Source organism: Pinus tabuliformis, chromosome 9, assembly GCF_031772625.1.
Source record: "Pinus tabuliformis cultivar Carrire ecotype Pingquan chromosome 9, CPIR1, whole genome shotgun sequence".
In the NCBI taxonomy this organism is placed as follows: Eukaryota; Viridiplantae; Streptophyta; class Pinopsida; order Pinales; family Pinaceae; genus Pinus; species Pinus tabuliformis.
In genome coordinates, this window is record NC_142307.1 from 1075584532 (window position 1) to 1075604772 (window position 20241).

The 20241-nt window shown below is 37.9% G+C and overlaps 1 protein-coding gene across 1 annotated transcript; it reads left to right on the forward strand.

Annotated features, from left to right (window-relative positions):
• The first annotated feature begins 16283 nt into the window (after positions 1-16283).
• LOC149152459 (RING-H2 finger protein ATL8-like) lies at positions 16284-16865 on the forward strand. The gene has a single exon (XM_089443484.1). It carries the CDS (start codon positions 16284-16286, stop codon positions 16863-16865), a length of 582 nt encoding a protein of 193 aa, XP_089299610.1.
• The last annotated feature ends 3376 nt before the right edge of the window (positions 16866-20241 follow it).

The following is a 20241-nucleotide window of genomic DNA, read 5'->3' on the forward strand; positions in this document are numbered from 1 at the left end:
TAATTAATTTTTGTTTTGATGATTTTATATTTCTTTTTCTTTTTCTCTTTTTACGTTAATTTATTTTTAATTAATTAAACCCTAAGTATCTAATATCTAATTGATAAATAAGTAACCTATTTAATTATAGAATTGAGGCTTCTGTGATCCATATCAAGTTATGAGAGATTTTTTCAGCGTAAATCACATGATATTTCATTTTTCGACGCGTTTTGAACCAACATCGTCAGGACAAGTTAAAGGATCAGATTCAGATTGCATGTTAAATAGACAGAGCAGAACATCCAATGGCTATAATTTTAGATCAGGTAACGACTATGTTGACTAACTAACGACTAAGTTTGACCAGGAAACGGCTAGATGGACCAGACCCAGGGAAAGGAGGCAAAACTATATTTAATTAAAAGTTAAAAATTAAAATAAGTTAAAGTTATGGAATTCATTAATTATTAAATTAATAGTTAGTTATTACATTAAAAAATCATAGGACATATGAATCTAATTTTATTTTTTTTAATGAAAGGTGTTAACCAATTTTTATTAATTTAGATTCTATTCTACCTCTATATATATAGAAACGTATTACATATTAAAATTTCCTATTCTACCTCTACATATATATAAACGTATTACATATTAAGAATAAATCATTAATATTATAAGTTAGAATATATATATATATATATTATATATATATATATATATATATATATATATATATATATATATATATATATATATATATATATCCTAGGATTTTAGAAGGTAAGAACTAACTATTAATTTAATAATTAAGGAATTTCATAACTTTAACTTATTTTAATTTTTAACTTTTAATTAAATTTAGTTTTGCCTCCTTTTTCTCGGTCTGGTCTATCTAGCTGTTTCTTGGTCAAACTTAGCCATTAGTTAGTCAACATAGTCATTACCTGATCTAAAATTATAGTCGTTGGATGTTCTGCTTTGTCTATTTAACATGCAATCTAAATCTGATTCTTCAACTTGTCATGACGATGAACCACACTGGTTAATTCGATTCTTCAACTTGTCATGACGATGAACCACACTGGTTAATTCGAAACGCGTAGACAAATGAAATATCATGTGATTTACACCGAAAAATCTCTCATAACCTATTTAATTTATTTAATTAATAAATAAATAAATTTAATTAATTAATTAATTTAATTGATTTATAATTTTTATAATTTTCCAAATGTTAATTTATAAAACTAATGTTACTGTAATCTATAGTCATTAGATAAATTTTTATTTTGTTATATTGGTTATTATTAATTAATTTTAATTATTCATTAATTATTTTATTTTATTTTATTTTATTTTTATTTTGGGGAGAAACTAGTGATACTAAGCTACAAAAGATTTGGAGGGATTTATTTGTCTAATGAGGGGAAGCCAATTTTCACTAATCTCGCTCCCATTGTCCCTGTTGAGGTTCTGAGGAAATTTCATGATTTTGATGCCGTCAAAATCAAAGAGGTCGTCAAAATCATGAAATTTCCTCAAAACATCAACAGGGACAATGGGAGCGAGATTAGTGAAAATTGGTTTCCCCTCATTAGACAAATAAATCCCTCCAAATCTTTTGTAGCTTAGTATCACTCGTTTCTCCCCAAAATAAAAATAAAATAAAGTTGATTAATTAATTAATTAGTTAAATTAATTAATTTATTATTAAATCAATTAAATAGGTTACTTATTTATCAATTAGATACTTAAGGTTTAATTAATTAAAAATAAATTAACATTAAAAAAATATATATATATATATATAAAATCATCAAAACAAAAATTAATTATATTAATTAATTAATTAAATTATATTAATTGATTAATTAATTAACTAAACCAATTAAATAGTTTATTATATCTATTAAGAATTAATAATTAATTTATTAAAATAATTATAATTAGAATAATTAAATTAAAATAAATAATCTAAAAAAATAAATAAATTAAAACTAAATAATAATAAAAATTAAATTAATATAAGTAGGTTAAGTCGGCTTTCACTATTTAGGATTAATTAGGTTTATATATATGCTAGTTGGAGGATTCTTCTCTCAAAGAACAATCATTCATAATCTACCATTTTTGGTCCTGATGATGGACCCCCTTTGGGATTCGAAACATTGACATGATGAATATAATACTATGGATAATCCAAATCATACTACACCAAAGTTAATCATCTTAGATTTGATAAGAAGGTTGAACTAAACATGGGAGGGTTTTTTTCATAGAAATGGATTTGAAATTGAAAAGTTAACAATGTAAAACATTCATAATGAATAAGGTTATGATAATGAATAAAACCTTGATAAGGAGCATACACCTAAAATGCAATAAACCCTAGGTATACTCCCGAATTGTAGGAAAACCTTGAACCTCAACATATTTCTCCAATTCATAAGGGTTATGAACTAAATGTAGAGGATGCTCTAGAGAATCAACATAAGGGTTTTCTATAAAATGAGGGATCTCAATCATCTGTGGAGATTATCAATTCAAAACCAAGAAGTAGAAAGAGCAAAACCAATTTTAGGACTTTATTAACAGTCACCAACAAGAATACTAGGGGAATGGATAAGAAACAAAAATATGTTCATGAGGAATATTCCAAACCCACAAAATTAAGAGAGCTGTTACGCAGTAATTTAGCATTGTCTCCCTGTCAGTCTCCCTAATGTCTTATGGAATCAAATGCACCATGCTCATGCTCTCTAAACTGGCCAAGTGACCCACTTTTCCAAAGTTTACTGCATCAGCGCGTCTGTTATTAGAATAACCGCGCTGACGGGCGGCTTATAGTGTTACTGATGCGCTGCCAGCGCGGAAGCACACGTGTTTCCCGCGCTGGTCAAATTTTTTGCGCCAGCGCATCCTATGAAAGTATCGAGCCGCGCTGACACAGTCTTCACTGTTATTGTGATGCGTTGTCAGTGCATCAGTTCAGTGTTGCACCCGCGTTGATCCAGTTTGGGCGAATTTGTTCCAACAGCCAGCCTTCCAGATGGTTCCAGGCCTGGTTGTTAGCCTTGTGAGTGTCGCCCTCCTTTCTATGGCATGTTTGTTCGTCATTTGGAACCACCTTCCTTGAAGATAAGCTTGTCCTCCCACCATTCATGGAGACTCCTTCTCTACTTAAACCTCCACCATTACCATGAGCAGCTAGTTTGGATAGTGTGGAATTCATAGTGCTTGGATTGCTGCTGTTAGTAGGTAGTTGGTGTGTCAAGTGTGGTTTTGCTAGAGGAAGCTTAAGGAAGGTTGTGAGTATTGCTTGTGTAAGAGAGAGCTTTTGTGTTGGGAGAATCTACCTCCAAGGGTGAATGCTTAAGAGACTTGCTGGCTGGACCCTCAAGAGAAGGACTCAGCGTTAGAACTTTGGTTGTACCTTTCTCTGTTATTGATTTAATAATAGATGACTACTGTTATGGTTCCATTCTCATTTTTCTTTGTAATGGTTAATGTGAATTACATCCTTTCTGACTGATGTATAATTGCTTTTATTAGATTTCACGCTTGTGTTTGTCTTTCTCTTCGTGTGTGCAGGTATCTATTCGCGGAGAGCGCGGAAGATCGTGACCGGCTAGAGCGAAGGAACGAGAGCGGCATCTCTTCATCAAACGATAGCGTTGGAATCCAAGTAGGTGTTCTTTACCTCTCTTGTATTTGCAATTAGGAACTTGCACAGTAGCATTGATTGATTGTTGCTAGACCCATTCTGGGCTAGTAGGGATCGCCTCTATCCGTAGAGGGGATTTACCTCTCCAACAATTTGGCGACTCTGCTGGGGAACTGGCCTTTTGTCTCTTTGTCCATCTTTGTGTTTGAGTTTGATTGTTCTCTCTTTTCGAAATTGGGGATTAGTTCTCTGCTTTTAGACTTCCTGGTTCAGTCTGGGAGGTGTATAAATTGTTTAAAGAGTTCTGGCCTTGGTTTGGGAGTTTTTGGCTTGATTTTTGCCTCTTTTTTAGCCTCGGCGCGGTTTATATCAAAACAGTTGCGCTGAAAGCGCATAGCTGTTTCTTTAAACCTGTTGTCATCGCGCTTGTACGTAAAATAGTCGCGATGGTTCTGAAATCGAACCACCGCGCTTAAGTCGTGTCCTTCCGCGCTGACAGCGCCAAGTTGCTACGCGTGACCTCTTGTCAGCGCACAGTTGCTGAGCGCTACCCGCGCTGATCCTGTAAAATTGAATTTGTTTCAATTTTGCCTCCTGAGCCTGTTGGTTTGACTATCTCCAGCTCTTTCTATTTGGTTTATGACTTGATATTTATTGTTTGAACTGTTACACACTTGCTTGCGAAGTCTTGTCGGACGAATTTCATTTTTGTGTCTCGTGACCTAGTGCCATCATCCAGCTTCCACTGGACTGACTTTGTTTTATTCACTTGTTCACTTGTTCACAAAAGTTCGCGGCTACTTGCCTTTGCTGTTGCGGAAACCTTCCTCTTTTTGCTTTCTTTGCTTGTTTGCTTGAGTTGATTGTCATTGAACCGATCCTCGGATTGTTTCGCTACCCAAGGCACAGATCACAGTTGCTAGGGTTCAATCAACTCCTTTCCACGCTTGTTGTATTTGTCATTGAGTGATTTTACTTCTTGTTGCTCGGTTTTGCCGTCTCTCAAAATTCATTTTAAAAGTGCACAGTGCCATTGAAAAGGAAATCAAACTAATGTCTTTTGCATTCGATAGTTAATGAAAAGAAGAGCATTTCATTGATTTGTGTTCTCAAAAGGAAAATTCCATCTCTTTGTCATTAGCTGCATTAGATTGTTTGATTGTTTGAGTTCGTTTTGTTTTATTGAAAGCTCTTAACCCTCTCGTAATTAGAATTCATCGAACGAAATGGTATTCTTTGGCATATAGTTTGCATCTAGGAAATTGTGAGAGATCATACGATAAGGCCTGAAACCGAAACTTAATTCAAGATCAACCATAAAATAAACTGAATAAACCTAAAAACGCATTGGAACTTAACGCAAATATCTAGAGGTCTAGGTTAGAGACGTGTTCCGGCGTCTTTAAACATAGTCACTGTTGTTTCACATTACGGTTGGGTGATTCCTCCTTCTGTGACTCGATAGTGGTCTAACACGGACTGTGCTCCCACGTACCATCGCGTATATAGGGAGACCCCACTAGGCTTTTATCCTTGATCCATAGGAAGCCAAGTCTGCCGCCCTGCGAGCCGTAACGCACCGAACACAGCATTCGGGAAGATTGACTGCAGTACGGAAAGTCCTTGGTTCTCATACGATTGCCAAGGTGTGTAAGCAGTTTTACGGATTGCTTGGTAAACCCTTTGCCTAGAATCTCCAGAGCAGTCGCTTTTGATCCTTTTCGGACTCCCTAAATGAAAAGGTGCCAGTGAGCTTCTTGTCACTTTGTGCTCATTAAACATTCGAAGGAGACTAGAGTCATCTTTTCGTCCTTTTCTCGACTCTTGAAACATGAAAAGGTCAAGTTCAATTCCCATGTCTTAAAAATTTATTCGGCCACGATAACATCGCCTGGTTAGATCTTGTGTACGTTAGCTTGAGTAGGTTTCTTTTCGTTTGCCATGGCAACTTTTCCGGGGTTCACCAACCCGAGTTCCCCTCCTGACGGGAACCCTGGTCATTTCCCTCCTCTCGGGAATGTTGGTGCTCCTTATACGGCAACGTTATCCCTTCCAGGGTTAACTGTCGGGTTGCCTGTTTGGTTGTTTTCAACCTCTTTGGTCCCTACTGTGTCGGATGTTAGTCCATCAGTCCCTCCACCTGAACAACATCATGTTGATCCTAAGGTGGACCTCTCTCCTTCGACGCCTACTTCTACGTCTTCCTCTTGTACTTCGCCTGGTGAAAGTCTCGATTCAACTAACCAGGTGGCTAAGAAGAAGAAGAAGAAGAAGACCAAGAAGAAGAAGTCTCCTAAGGGAAAGGCTACAATTATAACTCTTGCTCCTCCGAGTACACCTGAAGTCGGGCCACCTTCTGCTCCCCCGCGGAAGGTTAAGTTTCCTTGTCGATTATGCAAGGAGGACCATCTTCTTCGCGATTGTCCTGGAATTCCCAGGGTACTAGAATTATGGTCTCGTGATCCGGCCCACCCCTCATCGTCCTCTGAAGCTCACGACGATGCTACCTTATTAGTTGGGAATGGTAAAGGAAAAGGGAAGATTTGAATCCCTTGTAGAATTTGTGAAGGCAATCATCCCCTTCACCTTTGTCCACTCATGGATAAAGCCTCCAGTGTCTTGGAAAGTCTCCCAACTCCCTCACCCCAACTCCCCGTTGGATATCAACATCTTTCTGCAGCTGCAGATCATCCGCCTCCCGACAATGAGATTGGTTCACATTCTTCTCTTGTCCAGGCCCCTCTTCCCGAACCTGGCTGTCCCCAGCCTGTTCCAGACCAACCATTGGTCGGAAAGAGTGTCGACTCGAGTTCGCCGCTCGCTCACTTTGTTTCGGAAGAGAATCATGCTCACGTTCTTCTCGTCTCTTCAGATTCTCCGGAGTCCCGAAATGACTCTCCTAACACAGCTGCTCCTGAAGGTTCTCCTTCGTTTCCTTTAGCGCCTGGGGGCAATCATGCGATTCCCCCACCAAGTAGTTTGGTCGCTTCCTTTGATTGGAATCGCCTGATCGCCGGTCACCTCCCATCCCATGTGCCCTTCCAGGTTACAGTGCTTGCCTGTGATAAGGCAGTACCTGGCACTCTTCTGGATGAAGGTGTGTCGGTGAGTCTCATGCCGTACAATACTTGGCAAGCCTTAGGTTCTCCGTAGCTCGGGCCAGTCACACAGAATCTGTTGGCCTTCGACGGAGGAGCCTGTCCATCTCTAGGAGTTCTCCCGAAGTTCCCCATTACTTTGGGAGGAAAAACCGTCTATATAGACGTCTTGGTTACCGAAGGTGTTTTAGACTTTAGTCTTCTCCTTGGTCGCGACTATGTTTACGCCATGGGGGCACTTATTTCTTCACTTTTCCGTGTGGTTTGAATCGTGACTATCGATCAATTGTCGTTCGCTAGTCCCCCGATGCCTCCTGCGCAGTTGTCGCCCCCTCCTAGTTTTTATCCACCAGTTGTATCTGCCCCACCGTAGATCAACAACGTGGCTACCTACCCTGTGCCTATATCCAGTGATGACACCGTTGTGCATAGTGTCCTGGGGGCATTAGGTCCTGATTTCCAAGATGTGGTCCTTCCATCAGGAATCACGCTCTTGGAAGCACCAACTTCCTATTCATTATGAGGCAGTATGGGCGGAGCATAGTTCACTTTCCTATGTCAAGCTCCCTAAAAAATGAAATTGGGTCTGGTTGGAGCATAGTTCCTTTCCGGTGTCAAGCTCCTTAAAAAATGAAACTAGGTTTGGTTGGAGCATAGTTCCTTGTCTTGTGTCAAGCTCGTTAAAAAATGAAACAAAGTGTCCGGAGCATAGTTCCTGATCTTGTGTCAAGCTCATTAAAAAATGAAACAAGGGTTATGAGGATAGTTATTTTACTGTGTTAACCTCATTAAAAAAATGAAACAACTCCCTTTCTAAATCGAGTCTTTTGATTAAGATCTCGTAAAATACAAGTTGAGTCTTTCATCGATCTCGAGAATGAACCTTCATTCCATCCACTTTGTTGAATGCAATGAAGCTTGGGGGGCATGTACCTCGATTTGCGTCATTGTGCTAGGGGGCATGCGAACTTATAACAAGCATAGTTTTTCGTTTCAAGCTTGTGTAAACATGAAATCGAATCCAAGCAGAGTTCTCCATGGTTCAAGCTTGTGTAAAAATGAACCCATACCCGATTTACATCTCGTGATTGCCATTTTTATCCGCTGAATTCTGCTAGATGAGCCTTAGTTGTTTCATTCCATTACTACCATCTCCTTGGCCGATCATATGCTCTCACTTGGTTGTTTATCCTTTCCTGAGGAACCGCAGCGATGAGTGGTTTTATTAGCTAGCCTCTTGACCATTACATGTTTTGAGCAGTTCCACCATTGCTGGAACCAGTTGCTACCCTTTATACCACTCGTTCCTCTAGGACGAGTCGCCTTTAAGCTCTTTTTTGACTCGTAAAATATGAAAAGATTGCTGAGTATTTTTCCCTTTTTGACTCGTTAAAGAGAATAAAAATGGAGGTCTGCTTTCAGCTCTTTTCTGACCATTTAAAGACGAAAAGAGTGCCGAGTCCCCCTCTCGACTCGTTAAAGAAATGAGAGGCGGTCGCCTTTAAAGCTCTTTTTTCGACCGTTTAAAGACGAAAAGATTGCCGAGTTATTCCTCTTGACTCGTTAAACATGAATAAGAGGCGGTCATCTTTAAACTCTTTTCCGACCGTGTAAAGACGAAAAGATCATCGGGCCCTTGTCATTTCAGGCCCGTTAACGGTTACGAAATGACGTGGTTTCGATCGCTTTTTTACTTTTTCAGGACGAAATCATTACTCATGAAAAGTACTTCTCGATCGTAATGGTTGGGCGGTTCTTTCGAGCATTGTTTTATACTTTTTCGGGCTCGAGAGACACAACTTTACGAAAAAGGACCCCCCTGGAGTTTCCTTTTCCGCTGTCTTTTCAGACTCTCTAAACAGGAAAAGACGCCGAGCTTCTCCTTTGTCAGGCTCGTTAAAACTCAATGACATCGGATATTGTCAACATGACGCCTCTCCAAGCATATGCTATCCCCGTCAAGCTTGTCATCCAAAAATAACCGGGGTACCTGCCAGAAATGGTGGGGAAAATGAAACTGTAATAATGGTCGTGTCGGCAGTATGTTGCTCTTGAACATGGCACTCATCTACATTCGTGTTTGGGTGGGGATTTCTCATCTTGTTTTACACTAGCCTCCATGGGTTTGGGTATCCTATTTGACCTATCATCTGCTCATTGCCTTGTCACCATGACCTCTGCTCATTTGATGTCAGATACTGCCAAATCCGCTATTGTGCCGCTGATATGTTCAAGAGAAGTTGACCTATGCAAGATTACCACCTCCCTCTGATGTCTCACACAAAATCTTTTATCCTTCTCTGTCTCGTGTCGATGATGTGGGAAACATCATGGCCCACCTTTGATCAAGGTTACTTCCTGTCGACTTCAGCTCATTATCCAGGAAAGTGACCTAGAGACTCCCTTCAGGTGCCTTAGAACCTGCATGCCTCAATGGCAGGTTCTTCGTGTTCGACGTGAGGTTTTCATCATTGGCCTCCGATCGGATGATTCTGCGGGTGTTCGACACCAGCTCATTGATTCACACACCGCGGATTGTACCTATAAGTACCTTGAGGACCATTGTCATTATTGGTGGTACCTCTCGCGTCTGTTAACAGTTTTCATCATTGACTGGTAATCAGACGATGTTCATGCATGTTCGACTTCAACTCATGTATTCACATGCTTGAACTTGTACTTTGTTCGGATTGGGATGGAGCGCAAGACCCTGGTTTTTGTCTGTTGCAAACCAGGCTGCGATTTTGTGGATTGTTATTACATGACTCATTGATGGATGGCTGCGCCCATACCTGAGTCTTTGGGATGGCTGCGACCATACCCTCTTATCTTTATGGTCTCTTCAGCTGGGTGGCTGCGTCCATACCACAGACCTTCTTCGTATGTCTTTTGGATGGCTGCGCCCATGCCTAGACTACATGTGATCGAGATATCAGTTGTACATTCATGCAGGTCCTTCCTGGTGGTGTTCCAGTTCAGCAGTTTTGTAAAGCATTTCACCCCTCCCACTCTCTCGGGTCTCATGCTTTAGGGGGCATCTATTACGCAGTAATTTAGCACTGTCTCCCTGTCAGTCTCCCTAATGTCTTATGGAATCAAATGCACCATGCTCATGCTCTCTAGACTGGCCAAGTGACCCACTTTTCCAAAGTTTACTGCATCAACGCGTCTGTTATTAGAATAACCGCGCTGACGGGCGGCTTATAGTGTTATTGATGCGTTACCAGCGCGAAAGCACACGTGTTTCCCGCGCTGGTCGAATTTTGTGCGCCAGCGCATCCTATGAAAGTATCGAGCCGCGCTGACACGGTCTTCACTATTATTGTGATGCACTGTCAGCGCGTCAGTTCAGTGTTGCACCCGCACTGATCCAGTTTGGGCGAATTTGTTCCAACAGCCAGCCTTCCAGATGGTTCCAGGCCTGGTTGTTAGCCTTGTGAGTGTCGCCCTCCTTTCTATGGCATGTCTGTTCATCATTTGGAACCACCTTCCTTTAAGATAATCTTGTCCTCCCACCATTCATGGAGACTCCTTCTCTACTTAAACCTCCACCATTACCATGAGCAGCTAGTTTGGATAGTGTGGAATTCATAGTGCTTGGATTGCTGCTGTTAGTAGGTAGTTGGTGTGTCAAGTGTGGTTTTGCTAGAGGAAGCTTAAGGAAGGTTGTGAGTATTGCTTGTGTGAGAGAGAGCTTTTGTGTTGGGAGAATCTACCTCCAAGGGTGAATGCTTAAGAGACTTGCTGGCTGGACCCTCAAGAGAAGGACTCAGCGTCAGAACTTTGGTTGTACCTTTCTCTGTTATTGATTTAATAATAGATGACTAGTGTTATGGTTCTATTCTCATTTGTCTTTGTAATGGTTAATGTGAATTACATCCTTTCTGACTGATGTATAATTGCTTTTATTAGATTTCACACTTGTGTTTGTCTTTCTCTTCGTGTGTGCAGGTATCTATTCGCGGAGAGCGCGGAAGATCGTGACCGGCCAGAGCGAAGGAACGAGAGCGGCATCTCTTCATCAAACGATAGCGTTGGAATCCAAGTAGGTGTTCTTTACCTCTCTTGTATTTGCAATTAGGAACTTGCACAATAGCATTGATTGATTGTTGCTAGACCCATTCTGGGCTAGTAGGGATCGCCTCTATCCGTAGAGGGGATTTACCTCTCCAACAAGAGCCACCTAGAAAACCCAAGACTCAAAATTCAATAGTACACCAGGAGACTAAGGAAGAGTTTCATTTTGAATAACATCAACAATTTCAAGTGGAACATAAAATTTTTTATGACCTATATGTACATGGAGGAAGCCGATATGAAGAAGTAGAAGCAAAACATAAGAACCAAATGGTATATACCATGGATGCTCAATTAAATAAAAAAGATAAGAGGATAAAGAAATTTAATAGAATAGTATATGAAACATAAGTGGTAAATGGAGAAATAAAGGAAAAAAATGAAAAATTGAAGGATCAGAGTGCCCAACTAAGAGAAAAATGTAAGGCACTTAAAACTAAAATATATGTCTTTGTGGAAAGATGCTAACAAGTGGTATGTTGGGAACATAAATACCATCAAGCAAAACAAATGGTTAACAATAAGAAATGGGAAATTGGTGGCACATATAAGGAACCAATCTCGATCAAACACAAATATGAACATTCTTATCCAAGGAATAGAGGTTGTATGAGGCAACAAATTTTTTAATTTTGAACAAAATTTTGAGAGAAGACCAAACTCCAGTTTTGTTTTCATGAGGACATTCAAAAACATCGGTATAGGGGAGATGTTGGGTGTGAATTTTGATATTTTTTTCACCATCTTACTTCTCCTTCCATCTTCATTTTTAAGCTAAAACCTCTTCTTTTTACCAGTTTTTACAGCGATAATGGCATAAAAGGCATAATAAAGGTAAGTGATGCTTCTTAGATAAGTTTACTATTTATAATTCATAAATATCATTTAAAAGTATTTATTGAGTTACTAACTTTGAAATTAAGCGATTAGATGTATTTCTTGCAATCACGGGATATGAGCCAAAAGTAAATTCCTACAATTCCTCCAAGGTTAATATGGTTCCACATCAAAAAAATTGAATCTAACACTTGGAGGACATTCAAAATTTTCATGAGATGGAGAAATATCTATTCATCCTTTTTGTTTTCACTCACAACCCTGAAGTGAACACTAACTGTCAATTTAGTAATTCCTACAATTCAGTTAGACAAATCATAAAAATTGATGCTAATAATTGGAATTTGAAGTATGATGCCTAGGAAAGAGGTTGTACATTCAAATAAGTTTGATAATATAGTGCAACACACCATGGACTCCTATTTTCTTTCTCATATATTGAATATGTTTGTATTTTCCTAAATATATTGAACAAACCCCTATTTATGAGCCAATTTGGTTTCAACAGAGTAATGTATTATTACAAAGACATGGATTTTGAAGGATAGGGATTTAATTAACTATCATTTTATTATGTTTACTCTAAGAAAATACTATCATTTATTAAAATTGTGAATTTTTTTATTACAAGAGACCTTTTTTTTCTATGGCGCAAACTATTTTCTACTTCTGAGTATATTTTATAGCAACATGTTCAATGAGGGCCCCCTCATCTATGTTGTTAGTTATTTTTCAATTGTTTTAATAAGATTACCTATGTTTAGACTTATTTTATTAATTATTCTTCTTAGGTAGTTTTCAAATTGTGAATGATTTGTTTTTCTTACAATCACTTTGTTTCTCTTAAAACTATTGTAAAAACCCCATCCACTTGTAATGACTGGTCTATTGTAGCTTACTCTAGGCCTGCAAATACTGTAACAACTGGTGATCTGTGTGGATTATTGTCTCCTTTCCCATCAGATAGTGTTTCCACTTCTTCATATCTTCACCATGGCATATAGCTCCTTATTGTAGGTAGGGTAGTTTAGAACTGCCCCATTAAATACTTCAGAATGGTAGCAAACAAGCCTTCCTCCTTGCATCAAGACAACTCCCATAGCATACCCACTCGCATCTGTCTCCACTTCAAAGGGCCACTACAAATTTGGTAATGCCATAACTAATGTCTCATTGATATTCTTCTTTAGCTCCTTGAAATCCTTCTACTGACATTTTCCCCATTGGAAAAGCTTGCCACTTGTTGTTATGGAGTGGAGTGGTGCTTCTACTGCTAAAAATGAGGTAATGAATTTCCTCAAGTATTGTGTTACCCCAAGGAAACTCCTGAACTTAGAAACATTACTAGGCACTGAAAATTTGATGATGGCCTCCATCTCGAAAGGATCTATCTTCAGTTCTCCTCCACTGATCACATACCCTAAATATGCCAAAGACTACTGTGCAAACTCACACTTCTTGAGATTTTATAGTAGCTGGTGCTTCTTCAATGTTTCTAGCACCTTCGTCAAATGTGAAATATGCTCCTCCTAGGTGGCACTATATACTAGTATATCATCCAAATAGACAATAAAAAATGAATCTATAAAAGGGCACAACATATCCTGTACATGACTGTTTTAATGACAAAGTGTTGTTTAATGAATGATATTAAGTTAGAATTGTTCTCTGTAGTTGCTATTTTGTTTTAGAAGTTACCTTTAGTCATTGGATTAGCCAAAATTAGCTTACTTTTGAGTGCTAATTAGAATATGAGGTTGAAAAGAATTTTAATTTCAAGTTAAACATTTACAGTTGTTCGGAGTGCATCCCTTTTTGCTCTCAAATCATTGGTTTTCATTTCAATATCTTTAATTAGAATGTGTAGACCAATTTGATTGAATGGAGTATGTTTCTCAAAGAGCATCTAGTGTGATTGTGTGGTGCATTTATCTCGATCTATGGTTCTACCATAATAAGGTCAATAATTCAATTCAAAACTATTGAAAGTACTCTTACGTCTAGACCAATTGTGGGAATCGCCTATCTTGAATTTCATTTTTCCTTCAATAAAACCTCGTAAGTAGTTTTCACACATAATGTCTTCACCTCATAAGATTACCTACATAAGTGTCAAGGAATTTGTCCCATTATATAGCTTGATAAAACTATCAATGCTTGTGACCATTATATTCATTGATCAAATAATTGGAATTATCAATCCAAATTACCCATATGTTCTATGTAACCCTTGAAGATATAAAAAAAATAAAAAATCCTCTAAGGTAATTTATGTAAAGTCATTCTCTCAGAGTAGAAGAGATGCAACATGACCTTGTTCACCAAGGATCGCTACAAGAAAAGAGTATACATTAAAACATATGTTTTCTTATAAAATCAAAAATTCACAATTAAGATTTTTTGCAAAATACTTATATACTAAACCTCCTCACTATCTCATAATGCATCAATAGTTTCTTCTCTAACCAGCGTTGGGTGTACCCACAAGACTAAATAGTAAGGTCCCCATGAAATTCAAAACATATTATTAATACAAAAATAATTCACTTATATTTGATAATAAAAATAAAATTGTTATAACTACTAGTCTCTCATGAGTTGAAATAAACATATCCATAAGTTGTCTAGAAAAATAACCTAAAACTATGTAAAACTCTATATATCTTGCAAAACTGAAACACATTTATACTACATTCATATGAAGAATAAAAAAAAAAAAATTATAAATAAACCTTATACACTACCATTCGATCAATTTAAACATATACTAATATTTATGTTGTTAGTTTTTATTTTCAACCATGCCTTGGCATATCATTTCAATCCTTCAATCATTATCAAATTTTTTTTGGAGAAATCCAATTGTTTTTTATCGCTATCAATACGTAATTGAAAATAAAACCCATAACATAATTAATTATTCTAAATCAACCAAAATTAAATAAAAAATAACATTTATAAAATCTATTTTATTTTCTGGTGAGGATAACTTTCAACCCCATGTCTCATTAAAACAATGAAAAACAAATATGTAAATAAAATCAACATCATTTCAACTTGTGCATGGAAATTAAAATTGATAAAATAAACCTATATATATATATATATATATATATATATATAAACCAACGAACAAACCATTAACCTATATATATACCCACAAACAAACTATTAACCTCCCTCACATTAGAGATCACATGGCAGTGCCGATTTGTTATCTCGGGCATGGCATAATAAATGTATTGACACAAAGTTTTGTTGAACAACGGTTTGGACGTGTGTGGTGGCTGAGTAAAGAAATAAAATTATATATGGCATGTGGAAGTTTGTTTAAGATTTAGGTACCTCAAGGCTTTATCAAGCATATGACTTCAGTTGAGATCCTGCTCTTTAATTGAACTTACAACTTTAACGAAGATCCTAAACCTTGATTGAAATTAATACTTCAAATTGAAGATTTAATTAATCCTTATTAAAGTTTTATCAAAAATTTATGGAATCTCAGACAAGCCCTTAATTGAGAGCTTAAATAAAAAATCAATCGAAAATGTTAATACCTTGATGAAGAAATTGAACAATCCAAAATGTTAATGCATTATAAAGAAATTGAAATTTATCTCTATCAAGAATTTATGTAGAAAAATTTCAACCTTCTATCTTTAGAAAGAAGCATATCAAAACGTCGTAGCCTCACCTTCGACTAATAAAAATCGCTAAACGGAAAAGGATGTTATTTTTACGCCTTAAGGCGTTCCCTCTGAGAAAGACATCCCTAAAATGTGACGTGTGCGATTCTGAGCCATTGATTCTGTGTGTTAGACGATTGGGATGTTTTCTGCCGTCGATTTAATCTGTTTTTTTTCACTAATAAAAATCACTAAACGGAAAAGGATGCTATTTTTACGCCGTAAGGCGTTCCCTCTGAGAAAGACATCCCTAAAATGTGACGTGTGCGATTCTGAGCCATTGATTCTGTGTGTTAGACGATTGGGATGTTTTCTGCCGTCGATTTAATCTATTTTTTTTCATAGAATGATTTAATCTATTTTTTTCCACCAGCTGGAAGACAGAGAGGGAGGATCTGGCAATGGGCCATGAAACGCAGGCCTCCTGGCGATGAGACTCTTCGCAGTGACTGAACCGAAACTCTTCGCAGTCACTGAACCGAAACGTGTCTTCGCAGTGATGAAACGTGTCTTTCTTCTTGGTTTCGTGTCTTTCTTCCTGCCTGAGGGCCGCGTAGCCAGCGCAGCCTTGTGCTGTTATATCACTATTTCTACTGTCTGCTTCACACATGGGATTTCTGCTCTTCTGGTTGCAAAATTCTTAGCGGTCAGTGTTTCTTTGGGATAGAAGCATTGTATCTTGCTTCATTTTCTATGCTGTGTGACTTCTGCGACATTTCTCCTGGCTTTATTTTTGTTCGTGCAAGCAAACTGACTCACTGGGTTGCCGGAGAATTCAAGGTTTGTGAAGTAACTGTATCCATTTCCAATTTTGGTGTGATCAAGCTCAATTTTAGCAATATGCACAGTGGCGCTGCCCCTGCATAGTTTGTTCATGCAAGGAGATTGTCCCAAAATCGGAGAACATTGCAATCATTGCCTCCTATCGTCCCCTTAATGGAGAAGCCAGACGAATTGACGCAGTTTTCATCGGCAACCAATGCAGGTTTCGACTCAGGCTTAGCCATGACCCTAGCGGCCTTGCTCTTCTCCATCCTATGCACGTTGGGGGTAGCCGCCGTTCTACGCCGTAGTAGACTTTGGCAAGTGGTGTCCGAGCCATCCCTTGAAGCCAGTGTCGAAAGAGGTGAAGCTGGTATCAAGAAAATGCATCTAAAAGCACTTCCAGCATCGGTTTACAGTACAAGCTCCCCACTGGGAACCCTGGATTGCCCTATTTGCTTCGCAGAATTCATGGAAGGAGAAAGTGTGCGAGTATTACCAGAATGCCGCCACACTTTCCACGCGGATTGTATAGGCGCATGGCTCATTTCCAAACCCTCGTGTCCTTCACGCAGACAATCTCTGCTTTATGTGGGGCTGAAGAAACCAGCAGAGGTGGCTTCGCCTGCTGCTGAGGCGGGCGAAAGCGCCGGAATGGATTGTAGAGAAAGAAACGAGTTCGTTACAATAAATGTTGTTCTTGAGACGTTCCACAGCTCTGCCAACTGCACGACAATGACAGTTTCTTCATCTTAGGAATTCATTGACCTGGAAACAGATGATGACCTGGAAATTTGGGTCAAGTTAGAGCGCAACATCACGAAGCCATCCCTTGGAATGGGCAGTGTGCAAAGTTGGAAGGGCAGGTAGCACTATTTAAGATCAAGGGATGCGAGAATGGTACAAATTGAACGCAATGAATGATTTCCTATATTACCATGTAACAATTTTAGAAAGTTCCGCCTGATAGGTTTAGAATACGTCAAATTTTCATTGAAGGGTTCCATTATCTTTCTATTGGATCAACGACTTCCGCCTTATCGGTTCACAACATGTCAAAATTCTCACTGAACGGTTCTTTTTTTTCGCAATCCAGCACTGCTCATTTATATTGTAAAAAGACAACTTCCTCATTTTTTTCATCAAACGTGCTAAAATATTTAAATCTCATAAAGCAAGTGAAAACAATAAAACATCTCCCCTGTCCATATCTCTATCAATTTCACTAGCCAAATATCATAGATATCATATAATATTTCACGTCTCAAAATAACAGAAATCATGTCGTATATAATGATAAAAATAATTTTTCGTGCGGAATATGAAACAAAGTTGTTTTGTTAACTTGAATCATAAATCATAAATGGTATAGCATTTGGTTTTACCCAGAGATATACGATTAAGGTTAAATGTGGTAAACAATTGTATAATTTCATTTAAAATATTATAATTTTTTAAAATTGTTTTATGATTTTGAATTAAAATTTAAAAATGTTTTAAATATCATTCTTTTTCTGTTAAGAAATAAGTTAATTACTAAATATTAAATGTATTTAGAAAGATTTATCAAATATTAAATGTATTTAGCAAAAATTAAACTTTTTCCAATTATAAATCTTATAAACTAATAATAAATCATTTAAGTGTTGTGATTCTCTTTTAATTCTTATGATGAATTAGCATTAGCTAATAATATTGACATCCTTACAAAGAGAAAATATGTTTTTATGTAACCTCCCTAAAAATTTATCCATAGACACACCATAATGTTTAAAAAAAAAAAAAAAAAACATGTGCTTAAACAATACGGCTCACATATGACCAATATTATTATAAAATATTAAAATATGTATTTTTACGCGGTAAGGCGTTCCCTCTGAGAAAGACATCCCTAAAATGTGATGTGTGCGATTCTGAGCCATTGATTCTGTGTGTTAGACGATTGGGGTGTTTTCTGCCGTCGATTTAATCTGTTTTTTTTCATAGAATGATTTAATCTGTTTTTTTCCACCAGCTGGAAGACAGAGAGGGAGGATCTGGCAATGGGCCATGAAACGCAGGCCTCCTGGCGATGAGACTCTTCGCAGTGACTAAACCGAAACTCTTCGCAGTCACTGAACTGAAACGTGTCTTCGCAGTGATGAAACGTGTCTTTCTTCTTGGTTTCGTGTCTTTCTTCCTGCCTGAGGGCCGCGTAGCCAGCGCAACCTTGTGCTGTTATATCACTATTTCTACTGTCTGCTTCACACATGGGATTTCTGCTCTTCTGGTTGCAAAATTCTTAGCGGTCAGTGTTTCTTGCCCTTCTTTCTTTATGCTTTCTGATTTATGTAAGCCATTCTTCCTCTTATGGTTTCTGATTTATTCTTTTAAAGTTGTTATGGTTTGATTTGTTCTTTGCTCTGCTTTCAGTAAGCCCTGTACTATGTTTTCTATATGTGCAAATAGCTTGAATCATGAAGACAATATGTACGTTTAACCAGTGGTGTGAGCCTCGCTGCAACCATTTTTTGTAATAGAATTTTACCAGTTTTTGCTAGAAAAAATAGTTCTTTAAATCTCAATCATGCAATCGGTGCATTGAATATAGGTCTGAGCACAGATCCATCTGTTGAGGTTATTGAGCACCCTGTGCTCTACAATCCGGATGCACGTGGAGGATCAATCAACAATTCCTTTGGATACAGTGCATTGGAATTAAATGACGAATTGGGTGGACGGAATAAAGACCTCAGCGCAGTCCCATCTAAACCCTGATTTGATATGAGATTATTGGGTGCACTGATTATGGACCTTAACACAAACCCATCTAAACCCTGCTTGGATATAAGTTGCTGGATAAATTTAATATAGAAGTTGGCATCTAAACACTGATCTGATCAGAGGTTGCGAAACTAAATGATGCATACCTCAATTTCACATAAATGGCCGATGCAACTGTAGATGGGTCATTGCTTTAGTCTAGAGATTATTGCTGCTACAATCACTCTTTTTACAAATGTAACACAACAAATATCTTCACCATTCCTCTACAGCTCTGCTTTCAGTAAGCCCTGTACTATGTTTTCTATATGTGCAAATAACTTGAATCATGAAGACAATATGTATGTTTAACCAGTGGTGTCAGCCTCGCTGCAACCATTTTTTGTATAGAATTTTACCAGTTTCTGCTAGAAAAAACAGTGCTTTAAATCTCAATCATGCAATCGGTGCATTGAATATAGGTCTCAGCACAAATCCATCTGCTGAGGTTGTTGAGCACCCTGTGCTCTACAATCTGGATGCACGTGGAGGATCAATCAACAATTCCTTTGGATATCAGTGCATTGGAATTAAATGACGAATTGGGGGGACAGTTTGTTCCTTTATACAAAAGATTGATATTACAAAGAGTTGAGAGCTGCATAAGAGCATCAGCCATAGGCCCCAAACCATTTTCATCAGCTGCAGATATATTGTCAGATTGTAGATTTTCCAATTCTTCATCTGCCCCTGCTGTGATGCATTGGAAGATTGCAAGCAGCCTCTCCAGAGGGAAACTCCCTGGACCTTTAAGGAACTTTTCTTGCTCCTCATGTTCCTATCTCTCTGTGGATTTTACACTCCTATTCACAAACCAACAAAGGAGAGTATACAATAATTACTCCCAAAGTGATGGTTGGGATTGCATAATTATATGGAGGAAACGTTAACTTCTTGCTGCCATGAAATGGGAAAGAGGGCATAGTATTCAGATGAGCTGGAACTTCTAGATAAAAGAAATCAGATCCTTCCTTCTCTTGATATCGTTTTGCACACCTTTAGATTAGTCATCCATTGGTGATTCACCAACATTCATTTTAACTAATTCCAGGAGCTTACTTCTCATTGAATCAAAAAAGTACAGTTTGGGCATAGTCTTGTACTATAAGCCTTGATCATTGTAAAAGTGGCATCTCTGTTTAGCTGGGAATTTTTTTTGTTTATTTAGTTGTCTAATACCAATGATTCTATTTGCAATTCTGAGACAATAGAGGAGAGTTATGTTCGCCTTCCCATTCCAACCCCCTCAAAGTGCTTACTATCACTAAGTTAATTGTGTGCACACATCAAATACCAATGACTTATAATTCTTGCCACGACTGCAATTAAT

Coding starts and splice junctions, on each gene's coding strand:
- LOC149152459 (XM_089443484.1), top strand. CDS start 16,284: ATGGAGAAGCCAGACGAATTGACGCAGTTTTCATCGGCAACCAATGCA.